The 13,459-nt window shown below is 45.2% G+C and overlaps 1 protein-coding gene across 2 annotated transcripts; it reads right to left on the reverse strand.

Annotated features, from left to right (window-relative positions):
- Positions 1 to 1,823: 1,823 nt before the first annotated feature.
- LOC149273637 (glutathione hydrolase 7-like) lies at positions 1,824 to 11,654 on the reverse strand. Of its 2 annotated transcripts, none has more exons than XM_089506079.1 (15): positions 11,528 to 11,654; positions 9,183 to 9,409; positions 8,382 to 8,533; positions 6,773 to 6,890; positions 6,620 to 6,687; positions 6,386 to 6,459; positions 5,941 to 6,134; positions 5,701 to 5,788; positions 5,255 to 5,382; positions 4,530 to 4,618; positions 3,793 to 3,945; positions 3,578 to 3,695; positions 2,479 to 2,616; positions 2,226 to 2,325; positions 1,824 to 1,987 (listed from the first exon to the last, which is right to left on the reverse strand). In XM_089506079.1, the coding sequence occupies exons 1-15, from the start codon at positions 11,628 to 11,630 to the stop codon at positions 1,824 to 1,826; spliced, it is 1,914 nt and encodes a 637-aa protein (XP_089362205.1). In that variant the 5' UTR covers positions 11,631 to 11,654. The 2 variants fall into 2 exon arrangements, with proteins under 2 accessions (XP_089362205.1, XP_089362207.1); XM_089506081.1 differs by having other exon boundaries at positions 1,824 to 1,952; positions 2,209 to 2,325.
- Positions 11,655 to 13,459: the final 1,805 nt, after the last annotated feature.

Here is a 13,459-nt window from a genome sequence, read left to right on the forward strand (position 1 = left end):
ACCTATATAAGAGTCCTAATGCTCCAGAACCTACATTGTGGACCACATACTACTCATCTTATTAAATACCTCCCGAGGGTCTTCTTCTCGGCTCCAGTTCCATGCGATGTTTCTGTACATTGTAGGGTTTAGAGTTACACGGTAAGGATGAAAACATACAACATCCCATCAAGTTCAGCCTCTCCAGGTTATCTCTGCATTAACCCCTTAAGGACAACGGGTTGTCATTAAACCCATGAAGAACAAGGCATTGTACAGGATATCATAGCACTAGAAAGGGTGCAGAGGCGGGCTACAAAATTAATAAAAGGAATGGAGCACTGTAGTTATGAAGAAAGGTTAACTAATTTAAATCTGTTTAGTTTAGAAAAACGTCGCCTAAGAGGGGATATGATAACATTATATAAATATATTCGGGGCCAATACAAACCATTGTGTGGAAATCTGTTCATAAACAGGACTATGCATAGGACACGTGGTCATGCGTTCAGACTGGAAGAAAGGAGATTTAGACTAAAGCAGAGGAAAGGGTTTTTTACAGTAAGGACAATAAGGATGTGGAATTCTCTGCCTGCAGAGGTAGTTTTATCGGAGTCTGTACAGACGTTTAAACTGCAACTGGATGGATACCTGGAAAAACATAATATTCAGGGATATAATCTTTAATTATGGGGAAACAGCTTATTGATCCAAGGAGAAATCTGACTGCCATTTTGGGGTCAAGAAGGAATTTTTTTCCCTGGTTAGTGCAAAATTGGAAAGAGCGAAACCGGGGGGTTTTTTTGCCTTCTTTTGGATCAACAGCAACAAATTAACAGATATAGGAAAGGCTGAACTTGATGGACGCATGTCTTTTTTCAGCCTATATAACTATGTAACTATGTAACTATGTACGGGCTGTGTCATGAAGGGGTTAAAAGCTTCGCCCCCTGTAAGCGTTTCAATTTTGTCCAGGGGGCCAGCCCCAATCCGTCTGTATGTGATTAATTAATTATTTGCGGTTATAATAGTGAGGATGCCATTTTTTTTATTTTTTTTTTAAAGGAAACAGCTTTTACTCTAGAAGTTACGAGCTGCTTTCTCAGGTTGGTCGCCGACCGCCACTTATTCATTCTCTGTTTCTCATTCTCCTGTCTCGTTTTTTTATATGAACCATCAACGTCAAGCGAGCATTTAAATAAGACCATAAACCCTGCACTTCTCACTTGGCTCTTTTGGAAATATTTTCTCAAATATGGGTATTTTGGGGGGGGAAAAGAATATTTTAATCAAAAAGGTATAACAATAATATCCAGTATACTGTTACTCTCTCAAGCGCCATTAAGTGGGCAGTGCTTTATTAGGTTGCCTTTTTTTTACCCTTCTTGTACATTGTGATAAATCAGATTCTAGTTATTATTCCTCCCCAATAAGTTATTGATTGATTTTTTTAAGTTATTACCCCTCTAATGTGTCAGCGAATTTGTTCAGATGGCCTTCATAATGGTGGTGGAGAAGAATTTGTAAGTAAATTGAATTCATTCAATTTTGTGCCATCTTCTCTTGCGGAGATCGCTGCTTGATGGTATATCACTGTTAGATTTGAGTATAAGAACATCGGTCACCCTACTACTGACCATTTAAATACTTCATGTGGCCCTCGTGGAGACTGATCCCCAAGAAAGTCACCATCATTAGTAAAGTTGAATCATGTGGGTGACTAGTCTGCATATATCATGTGACCATGGAAAAAAACAATGTCCCTGCAAAAAAACCTTCATTATATTCAGGAAGAACCATTCCTCGAGCGTCTCTTAATGAGGACAATTACAAGCTCACGATGTTTATAAAATGGTGGCAGCTTCTGCGTCTTTGCTCCGTGGGTCCCTGATTCCAATAATGAGATCGTTGCTCCTCCGAGAGCCGTGGACCAGTGACAGGAACGGCGTCCTGCGCATCAGGTGGCCCCTGGACTCGAGTCCTTCTGTGACATTCTCCGGGAGGTCGCCTGATGTCACAACACAACAAAATATCAGGTTTTGTTTAGAGTTGGTAAACTGGGAATTTGGAACAACTATGGCAACAACTTTGAGGCGTAGTTATACAGAATACAGAGCAAAGAACCCTAAACAAGTTTGTCCTTCATAGGCATCCTGAGGTTCTGCGTCGAGATCCTGTCACTGGGTTTAGGAGAGAGGCGATACAAAATAACGGCACAACAAACTCAACAACAAAAAAGTTCTCACCATCCACTTGCAGGAGGTTTGACTGGAGATCGGGGTGCAGCCTCGGCTGCGACACGCTATCACTTAGGTTCTTGTTAAAGGACAGAACATTCAACAAAACCTAGAAGAAGACGGTTATTGGTCAAATAACACGACTGAGAAGGGTAAGAAGGATGACGGGAAGCGAGGGATGGTGTCCAGTAACGTGAAAGGTTGGTATCAAAGTGATGATCATTCAAAAACATGAAACCGTTCCACGTGTTTTCTGTCCTACCTGGGCAATCCCGGTGAGAGCTCGTTCTCCGTTTGACCCCCCGAGAGACAAGTATGTTCCGCAAAGTCCCTGAGCGGGACGCACAAGCGTGGGCAGAAGAAACGACAGGGGCCTCTTGCCTGGTTCAACGTTATTCCTCTGGTGGGGGAAAAAAACACACATAATAAGTTATGATGCTGTAAGTCTGAAAGCCCCCCCGTTTGTTAAAAGGTGTGGAAAGAGGTTCCATCTTCTCATCTTTTATGAACATTCTCAGGTTTCGATGAAATCATGAGGGGCAGCGCATGGGCAGCCGCATAATCATGGGAATCATAGATAATGGCGCCATCATGGATGCAATATCTGGTTCTAGCCGCTATGCTTGTTAAGGCCAACAGATTTAGCAAGCTGACCCACAAAAAGGTAAATTCCCCCGATGCTTTCCCTTTTGCAGAGGAAAAATTCTGTCTGTGTGTAAAGGGAAGGGCATTTTACATCAAAAACCGTAAAAAGAAAAACTAGATATTAATAACTAACAGCTAATAAGATCTGTATCTGAGCCATTGTTTTACAGGCCGTTCCATTTTGATAAAACATTAACTGCGTTCTCAAGCGTGAAATAAACCTGATCTGCCATTTTCTTCTTTCCTGACTATCTTTAAGTATTTAAATGTTTCTGTCATACCCCCGTCTGTCACGGCTTTCTTCCAGGCTATATACGTTAAGATCCTTTAACCTTTCCGGGTAGGTTTTATCCTGTAATCCATGAACCAGTTCAGTAGGCCTTCTCTGAACCTCTATATCAGGGGGTTCTCAAACTGCGGCCCTCCAGCTGCTGCAGGACTACATCTCCCATAATGCTCCTTCAGCTAAGGGGCTGGCTGAGGAGTATGGGAGATGTAGTCCTGCAGCAGCTGGAGGGCCGCAGTTTGAGAACCCCTGCTCTATATCCTTCTGGAGATACGGTCTCCAGGACTGTGATTTTGGTTCATCTTCAGGACACAACTTGTTCCGGCAAGCCTCAGGTGCCAAACCAAGAGCCCCAATCTGACCAGGAAGAAACGACCCAAAGGAGACAAACAAGTGAAGTCCCGCTGTTTGCCCAAATCTAAAGACTTACAGGGCTGGAAGAAGACTGGTCGGCGCTTCTATTGGGCCAGAAGAAATCTAGAATCTGACTATTCAGGAGGATGCCAGACGGTGTCATAATCCCGCTTCCAAACGGCCGATTCAGGGAACTGTTAAGAAAGAGCAGAAGGAGGGAGGTTCTTTACTTTCTAGACAATGGAGATAATGAAGGACGTACGTCCCACCTGACCACCACCTGTTCCTCACCTGACCACCGCCACGATGAAATCATCCGGACCCACCACCAGAGCCTGACTCGCAGAAGGACCGACGTCCATGGCGTAGCAGTGCATGTAATGCTGAGTGGGAGCCGCAGAGGATTCATTAATTTGCTGCCGAAGGAAACTGGTCTCAGACTTACTGAAAAAGGATAGTTGAACACTTTTATTAGATATTTTACCAATATATACAGTTCTGGGGAAGCTTTTGTAAATATATATATATATATATATATAACTTGGTATATAGTATTATATAATGTCAACAATATTCTTGGTGAGTTATGCAGGATTTTGTTTTCTTGCAAATAAGTTCACCCTATTCTGGAACTTTCTGGGAATTGATCACTGAAATCTGTATTGGTAAATAATGGCCGTTAGGGGGAGCAATTTCTCCTTTATATTTAATTTATAATCCATTCCCAAACACACATTTCACATTTCTTTACTTCTTTTTATTGGAAACCGTAACCAGACAGTAAATTAACCGGTTGCCACAAAAAAGGGGCCAGTAACAGTGGGAACATTATTATATGGGTTCATTAATTGTAATAAAATGCAACAAAATGTAAAAAAAAAAACCCACAAATATAAGAACCCATCAGAACTCCCTTTTAAAATGAATATAATTAGTTTGTGGTACTAAGATTGGCAAGTAAAGTGTGTATATAAAATAAAGGTATAATATCTGTAAATAAATGATTAGGACATCGGGTGTACCATCACCTCAGTAGCTCTTTTATGAAGCCGACCAAGCTTGGATCGTACGAGGGGTCCCCCAGGGTGCTGGCAGTAGCCAGAGCAATCTTCAGGGTCTGTTGAGAAGAGGAGAAGGTTGGCCACGGGGTAATGTAAAGCTGCATGTTTTGCCAGAATCGCTCCTATGATTATCACGCAACAGGTAAAACAATATCTATGGCTTTATAACACGCCGGCGCCCTATGGTATGGTCCAGCAGGCGGTTGGCCTTCAATGCTTGCTCATCTCTTGTCGGTTCCTACAGGTTCTAGGCTCTGTGTGGCTTCTCCACTCTCTATGCAGAGCCGCTAGGTGCTGTGCCCATCACCGTGTATCACTAGTGGTGCTAGTCTCTGGATTCTTGCTTATTCTCCGAGGAGCTAGCTGCTTTTCCTCGAGGTGACCATCAAAGCCCTGGACCTTGTTAATTGTGGGAGAGCCTGTATTCCTTTTAAGTTTCCTGCCCATCCCGCGGTTCAATATCCCTTCTCGTTTCCTTTAGTTCTATGATAGTTCTTTGCTTCGACTCAAACCCTTATGTATTTGCATAGGTCAAATCCCGCAACTGACCAAGTTACAGACTTCAAATGTAGCCCGAGGTTCAAATACTATATAAATAAATATTACTTAAACTGGGGGATACCGTGATCAAATGTCTTTTTCGCCCATCATACCAGAAACCCAGTAGAGAAACAACAAGGTCCCAAACTCACCTCAGCAATCCAGTGCAAGGAGCTAGATCTGGGGGTGTGCTTGGTTAAATTTGCCCCATCCAGGATGTTGAGGGCAGTTATTAGAGCAGGACCTGCGTGTGGAGCAGGAGGGGCAAACACCAGATGACCTGTGGAGGTAGAACTAGGATCTGATACAATGTCTTTACCTTATATTATTACAATATTGAAATAATTTATTCCCAAATATCCGACATTTTATATGTGCCGCGTGTTGTGCAACCCTGTGATGTATGTGCCATGTCATCATCGCCTGATAAATCACAGGAGCCTAGAAGACAATCCTCCAACAGAGACGTTCCCCTGGCTCCTAGAACACCAGGATGATGCAAAATCTCTCTCTCCCAAAGTCTACAAATATACATCTAACCTTAAAAGGAGAAAAAAAATTAAAAAAATGCCTATTTATAGAGATCTGGGGAGGATACCTTGATATATAGTTTGCACAGGCTTCTGTATGGAGACGCTATAGTTGCTTAAATCATCATCAATGAATACTCCACCGTACATGTTCACCTGCAGACAGAGGGATGGAACAATAAGAACCTTTAAGATGTAGGGTCTTCTGTGTTAATAGAATGGTCTACGTTCTCTGCCCCGGAGTTGTTATTTTCCAGTTTCTTTAGAAGAACCGGTGTCATTTCCTCAAAGAAAATGGTCCTACCCACCTCGGCAACCATCTCCTCCGTCAGATTGCCCATATAGAAAGCCTCCACTCCTCTCGCTGCCACGTCGTCCAAAACTGCCGCCAGGTCAAGCCTTGTGGCAAACGTCCCTGCGGTCAGGGGCTGTCCGTACGGGAGGAACGCTTCTCGAAATGTGCTGGAGAGGTTTTGGTCTTTTACATCATTGATGGCCTTGGCTAAAATAGCGAAGACCACAAATTAATAGATTTTTTTTTTTTTTTAAACAAATTCATTTTTTCCTTAAACTTTTGGTTAAATAAAAATTGGTCAGTTTCTATATCTTTATGAGTATAGTTATTTATTTTAATGCCTTTCCTAAATTAGACTGTTGAATGTCTAGTATAGTAGAAAGAGGAAACGTAAACCTACCTGGGAACGCTTATTAAAATAAGGACCTGTATTTAATCTGATTATAAATATTATTTACCTAAATCGTAGGTCACATTGAATCCACGACGGGCAATTTCCGCCACCTTGGTGATTATGTCTTGCCAGGGTAGTCTGTAACAAAGACAAACAGGACTTAATGAAATAACGAGGTGGAATGATCGGGGGTAACTAACCAGTACGAGCTTCCAGCTCTCTGATGGACGTAGAGTCATGAGTGATACCAGCATGCTGGTTACTATGGATTATCCCCATCCGTCTCCCAAATACTCACTTTCCATACATCTCATGAGCTTTGGCCAGACCCTTCAGCATCCCAGGAACCCCAACCAGAATCCCGGGCTGAAGGACACACAAAGAGGTGATCACGGGTCCAACAACTGAAATGTCTGGCATAACCACCCCCATTACAGGAGGTCAACCATACCTTTTCTCTCCAGTACTGTCTCACCAGCTCTTCGTGGATTCCAGAGGGGGCAGTCTCTCGGAAATCAATAACATCTGTCACATTCTTTCTGATATCATGGATCAACATCACTCCTCCTCTACGACAAACAAAAATCAGACGATATTATCATTATCATTTGTTTACATAGCGCCGCCGTATTCCGCAGAGCTGTAAAATGGCTAAACAGGACATAACATCACGATTGTGACTTCTTGAAACAAAAGGGAGGAAGGGCCCTGCTCCAAAGAGTTTACAATAAACGTCCAAACCGGTTCTGGAAACAATTATTTCATCGCGAAAAAGTTTGTCTCGTTTCTGATTTTTTGCCGGCGCCACTTAATTGTCATGTGACACAAAAGCAAGAACTGATAGGCTGTTGCCATAGAAGCTAAAATATACTTCTTAAAAGTTAATTTAAGAATGTTCATTAAATGTTGTTCTTCAGTAGACATTCTCCTGGGTTTTGTGCCCTTTAGGAGCTTTTATCACCTAAAACAGCTGCATCTTGTAATAATAGTTAATGCCAACCAAAAGATTTAGTGCTTCTATATAATTAGCTCTACCTGCTAAATCCAGTCTGTGGGTAAGGATTTGAAAGTTGAGATCCTTGTGTGTTAAATCTTCTTAAGTTTCCATTTAACTCATTTCACTAGTAGGTGAGAGTACGGCATAGAGACGTCTATTGTCCTACTGCTCAAAAATAACCGGTAACCAAATGTAAATTGGTCCTAAATCCTTGAAAAGTGATAATTACGAGTGTCTGCTGTACCCAAAAACATCGGTGACCTGATGTGCCGATGTGGTTTTCAAAGACTTTGGCGCTGGGCTCAGATGGAGAACAAGGACATTTTTCTGGGTCAGAAACAGAAGCTCAACTGGCCACCTAGAACATGGTACGGAGACGTATACATTGGTGGACTTGATTTGTCCAGAAGGCTCAACCCTAAAACATTAGATACCAAGTAAATACCGCAAGCTGCGCTGGCAGCTAAGAGGTTATTGGAAGGTTATCTGATACGTCAATGGCTTCATCACTCATGCCTTTAAAGTGTGTTTCTCAGCTAAAGGTCTATTGAAACCTCTCATAAGGTGACCTATTGTGTTGAAGTAAAAGAATCCAAAGCCAAAATACTAAAGCCTATAATGTAGAGGAGGGAATAGTAATCACAATAACATACACATATAAAGCGTGTTAATGTGTCATTCAGCACCGCGTGTAAGGAGATACATTGTATGTCCTGCCCGTTCCTCAACTAGTTAGAGTTATCATCGCTTCCAACTGTCTGAGCCGCCATATCTTGGGAGGGCCGTCATCTAAATAGATTGGATACGTTTCTTTCATGTCTTATTTTGACTGGAAACACAGGGTCCCACCCAGAATCCCTGGCCACAAGAGATGGGAAAAGACAATCTTTGGGTCTGCCAACAGAAATATTCATATTATTTAGTGATTTATATAGCACCATCATCTTCTGTAGCGCTGTACAATGAGATTTGGCATTACACCAAATAGTACATTATATAAGACCACAAAACCTATAGCCGGACATTCTCTCTCCGGTATAATCCACCCTGCCTCCGTACTTACCCCCCAATGCCAGACGTATGCGGATTAACAATCCCCAGACACAGGGTGGTGGCAATGGCTGCATCCACGGAGCTACCTCTCTCCTCCAAAATCTTTATGCCCAAAGCGGTGCAACTGGACGCGTCGCTCACCACTGCTCCCTGGTGGAAGATCTGTGAAGGGGCAACAAGAGTAATAATAATTAGGACCCAGTTGCCCAGTATGGACACAGTAGGATCCTGTACGGCCGGACACCAGCTTCCACAGAGAAGACCAGAAGGTGGCAGGTGGGGGCAGGGGACGGCTAGCACCTTCTGGCCCGGAGGACAGGTAAAGCCAAGTGACACACTGGCAAACATTTGTATGCACACTTACGCAAACGTACACATTCACATTAACACACAAACTGTACAGGTGCTTACACATACTTACACTAACATATGCTTACTCATACTCATTAATACACATTTACACACTCATGCTAACACACACTCTCACATCACTTCCACATCCACATTCATGCGCACACACTTCCACATCCATGCTAACACACAAACATTTACACATACACATCCATGCTAACACACAAGCATTTACACATACACATCCATGCTAACACACAAGCATTTACACATACACATCCATGCTAACACACACTTACACAAACCTACACACTCTAACACACAGACAAGTTCACACATTGCCAGTCCGACCTGGAGCGGCCCGGTCAAGTGGGCAACTAAAGGGGCTTTTTTGTATAATGTATACGATCACACAAAATACGGTTAAGCTTTGCAATCTCCTGCTGCGGCGTTCTCTTACCTGAGGATCCCCGAAATAGATTTGCATGATGAGCGCGATGGTGACCCCCATGGCAAACGTGATACAAGCTGTGATGATGACGGTGAGACCATCCTGGCGGCAGATGCAATCTGAAGTGAAGGGGTCTTTGACGGTCTCTCTGAGGGGGGAAGCGTCCTGACTCCCCATTTCAGAAGACGAGGAGGGAAGCCGCTGGAGCCGGGCAGACTTGAGGAAGGCGTCTGGGTCTGCAGGAAGAGTAGAAGGACAGCAGATGGTTAAACGTTCCTCCTCACCTGTCCTGAAAGCGCTATGTGAATATACGACGCTTCTGGGAGCGATTTGTGGCAAACGTGGAAGACCTGAGTCTATAAACCCCGTAAACGCACAGCTCGGAACTTTCCTCTCCTGAAGACGCCTCTGTTCCCAAAACCAGAAAACCGAGACAAGCAAACGTCCTCAGCAGCTATATCACATTCCCTCCGTAATCCCCGGGGTTAACCCATTCAATGATTCTATACGCAGAGCGGTGTATCTGTATTATACGCAGAGCGGTGTATCTGTATTATACGCAGAGCGGTGTATCTGTATTATACGCAGAGCGGTGTATCTGTATTATACGCAGAGCGGCGTGTATCTGTATTATACGCGGAGCAGTGTATCTGTATTATACGCGGAGCGGTGTATCTGTATTATACGCGGAGCGGTGTATCTGTATTATACGCGGAGCGGTGTATCTGTATTATACGCGGAGCGGTGTATCTGTATTATACGCGGAGCGGTGTATCTGTATTATACGCGGAGCGGTGTGCGTCTGTATATTATGACTGTACATTCCATTCATTCCAGTGTATTTTATGTAGTAATAAAAGAATATAGCGGGGCTGGCAGGGCAGACACGAGGATGTTGGCACGGGCTGCGGGTCCTGTGGTGACGCAGTCGGGACAGAGATGTACAGATAGGGCACATAGTCAGAAAGTCAGCACCAGGGAAGTGCAGCGGATTATTAGAGCGTCACCCTCTATGCCCGGCTCCAGTGTAAGGTAAGACTGCTGTGATTCCCCCTTTATGGGGCGTTAGATCAGCGCCCCCCGCAGGAGGCCGGACTCCTACACGCTATCTTTGGGATAAACTGAAGCCATTAACAATCACTCTCAGGCAGCAACATCCAGCTAGAGACAGAATCTGCCCCATCTAGCCTTACATTCAGGATAGCTTTATGCCGATCCCGGAGGCTGAGAGTGATGTGAGCAGTAGTCCAAGTAAAGATGCAGGCAGGCTATGTGTTGATAGCTGACAGATGAATGCATGTTATTTATATTACATACGTGATGCGTAAAGACACAGAAAGTGGAACATACGAGGTGAAGTGGTACACGGCTACCTATATAATAACTAGTACATGCAGAAGAGGACTGGTCCGCGGGACAGGGAGAGAGAACTGAAAACACGAGAGTTGGTACATGGGATGGACAGACAGATTCCCCGGTACATGGGATGGACAGACAGATTCCCCGGTATATGGGATGGACAGACAGATTCCCCGGTACACGGGATGGACAGACAGATTCCCCGGTATATGGGATGGACAGACAGATTCCCCGGTACATGGGATGGACAGACAGATTCCCCGGTATATGGGATGGACAGACAGATTCCCCGGTACACGGGATGGACAGACAGATTCCCCGGTATATGGGATGGACAGACAGATTCCCCGGTACATGGGATGGACAGACAGATTCCCCGGTATATGGGATGGACAGACAGATTCCCCGGTATATGGGATGGACAGACAGATTCCCCGGTATATGGGATGGACAGACAGATTCCCCGGTACATGGGATGGACAGACAGATTCCCCGGTATATGGGATGGACAGACAGATTCCCCGGTACACGGGATGGACAGACAGATTCCCCGGTATATGGGATGGACAGACAGATTCCCCGGTACATGGGATGGACAGACAGATTCCCCGGTATATGGGATGGACAGACAGATTCCCCGGTACACGGGATGGACAGACAGATTCCCCGGTACACGGGATGGACAGACAGATTTCCCGGTACACGGGATGGACAGACAGATTCCCCGGTACATGGGATGGACAGACAGATTTCCCGGTACACGGGATGGACAGACAGATTTCCCGGTACACGGGATGGACAGACAGATTCCCCGGTACATGTGATGGACAGCAGATGCCCTGGTATATGGGACGGACAGACAGATGCCCTGACAGAGGGATGGGTGATAATGCGCGGCTGGCCATATGTTGGACGCCGAACACCATTCCCTTGCCAGGTATGCACCGGCCCGGCTGACACCCTGCTGTATGAGGCCCCCTTGCCCCTTGCATTACCCGAGTCATGCTCCCCCAGGAAGGTGTCCTCCTCCCCGACACGCGGCCCGGGCTCCCCCCCGGCCTCCTCCTCGGGTAGACGGGGGAAGCTGGTTATACTCATATAATCCACCGGGGAGTACGAGCCCAACGAGCGTCCCGGGGCCTGCTCCGCCATCTTCGCCGGCCCCTGACGTCACGAACACAGACGTATATAGACACAGGGGTGGTGGGGTGACGTCACGAGAGAGGGAAAGGGTCTGGTGCTGTTCGCTAAACCCTCTTCTTTAGGGATGTATATGACGTCATGCGCCGAGGGTTCAGAGCGAGTGTTCGCCCATTGGCTGCCTGCGTCGCCATGGTTACATCAGAAATGTGGGACACGGCGTAAGAGCATCAGTGCGGTCGGTGGGACTGACTGCGCCAACGAACCGGGACTGAGGGCGAAATCAGGGCATTCACCTCAAATGTACCTCCGTGGTGCCCAGGGGCCTTTTTCCTCCCCTGATGCCCCTCTTCTCTAGAAGCCCAGAATGTTTGCTGGGTGTGAGGGCATCACAGGGTTCCACAGCCCCAATAATGTGTATATAATAATAACGTGTATAACTACTGTATATATAGTAATGATGTGTATAGAAACAGCAGATATTTGTTTATAAACTAAATTGTGTAAATAAAAAACATAATTTTTTTTCTAAGTGGCCTTTTTCAATTCCATAAATAGCTATAAATGAGTCAGAAAGTAAAAAAAGAAGAGTCTTGGTAGAGAATTGCCCCTTAACTGTCTGTAGCTGCACCCCCTTAAACAATTGCCCCCTTTCCGACCACCTGTTACCCTCCCGTACATAACCAATAAAGCAGCGCGTTCAGATAAAATCACTGACCGTGCCGGATGTGTCGCGGTGGTCGTGGCACTTTTTTTAAGTCCAGCCGCCGGCTTGTGACCTAAGTGCTGCCGGCGGCCGGACATGCGCGGCCCCCCTACTCTCTTATGTATAGGGTGACAATAGCCTGGCTTTAAACCTCTATCCAAACACCTTGAATATATTCCTTGAAGCATGAACTGAAGAGCTTACAGTCACTTTTGGTGGTTCTTTTATATATATGATTCCAAGCGGTTAGACGCCAAGGAGTCGGGGGTATAGCTTTAGGGACTTTAGGGTTAAGTGACCCTCAACCCCCGTAGATAACCAGACCTTAACATTGTCTCCTGTCCAGCCCTAATCACATGGGGTGAGGGCGATAAGCAGCTGCGGGGACCCCAAAAATGTTTGCGCCACATCCAGAGAGAATACAGAGATTGAAATGTTCTTGTATGCTGGTGGTCCGACTACATACAATGTTCTTCGGATGAACGAAGAAGAGACCACCGAGGTCCGAGCAACTCATGGGACTATCTCTTTTTTTTAAGTCGGTTCCAAAAAAGTTATCACCGTCGACTATTCTTGGACCGATATGGCTTATATGCATTCCCCATAGAGAGTGTATATGTGTGTGTGTGTGTTTGTACGCACATACATGTTGCACACACCACAAATATGTGTCCTGTTCTCCAGCCCATGTTAATTATACGCTGATCGCCTGGCTTCGTTGCAGAGTAATTATTTGCAGGTGATGCAAGGGGCTGAATTCCTCTGGGACGTGACGTCCGTGCGCGGCCGTAAATATGTGTCTCAAATATACGGGGCGCAAAGTCACGGCAGGAGGATGAGCTCAGACCGGATCCGACGGGAAACCGGAACGTGAACTAAACTCACAAAGTGGATGGGCCGAACGGGCCTCATCAAGCATAATACCAATGTTATTATTATTAATTATCGTTTTATATAGCGCCATCATATTCCGTAGCGCTGTACAATGGGTGGACAGGACAAAACAAGCAGTATATAACGTAATAATTTGAGAAACAACAGGTGAGGAGGGCCCTGCCCACAGGAGCTTACAATCTAGTGG

Source organism: Sceloporus occidentalis, unplaced genomic scaffold, assembly GCF_023333645.1.
Source record: "Sceloporus occidentalis isolate IW3139 unplaced genomic scaffold, rSceOcc1.0.p SCAF_362, whole genome shotgun sequence".
NCBI classification, from domain to species: Eukaryota; Metazoa; Chordata; class Lepidosauria; order Squamata; family Phrynosomatidae; genus Sceloporus; species Sceloporus occidentalis.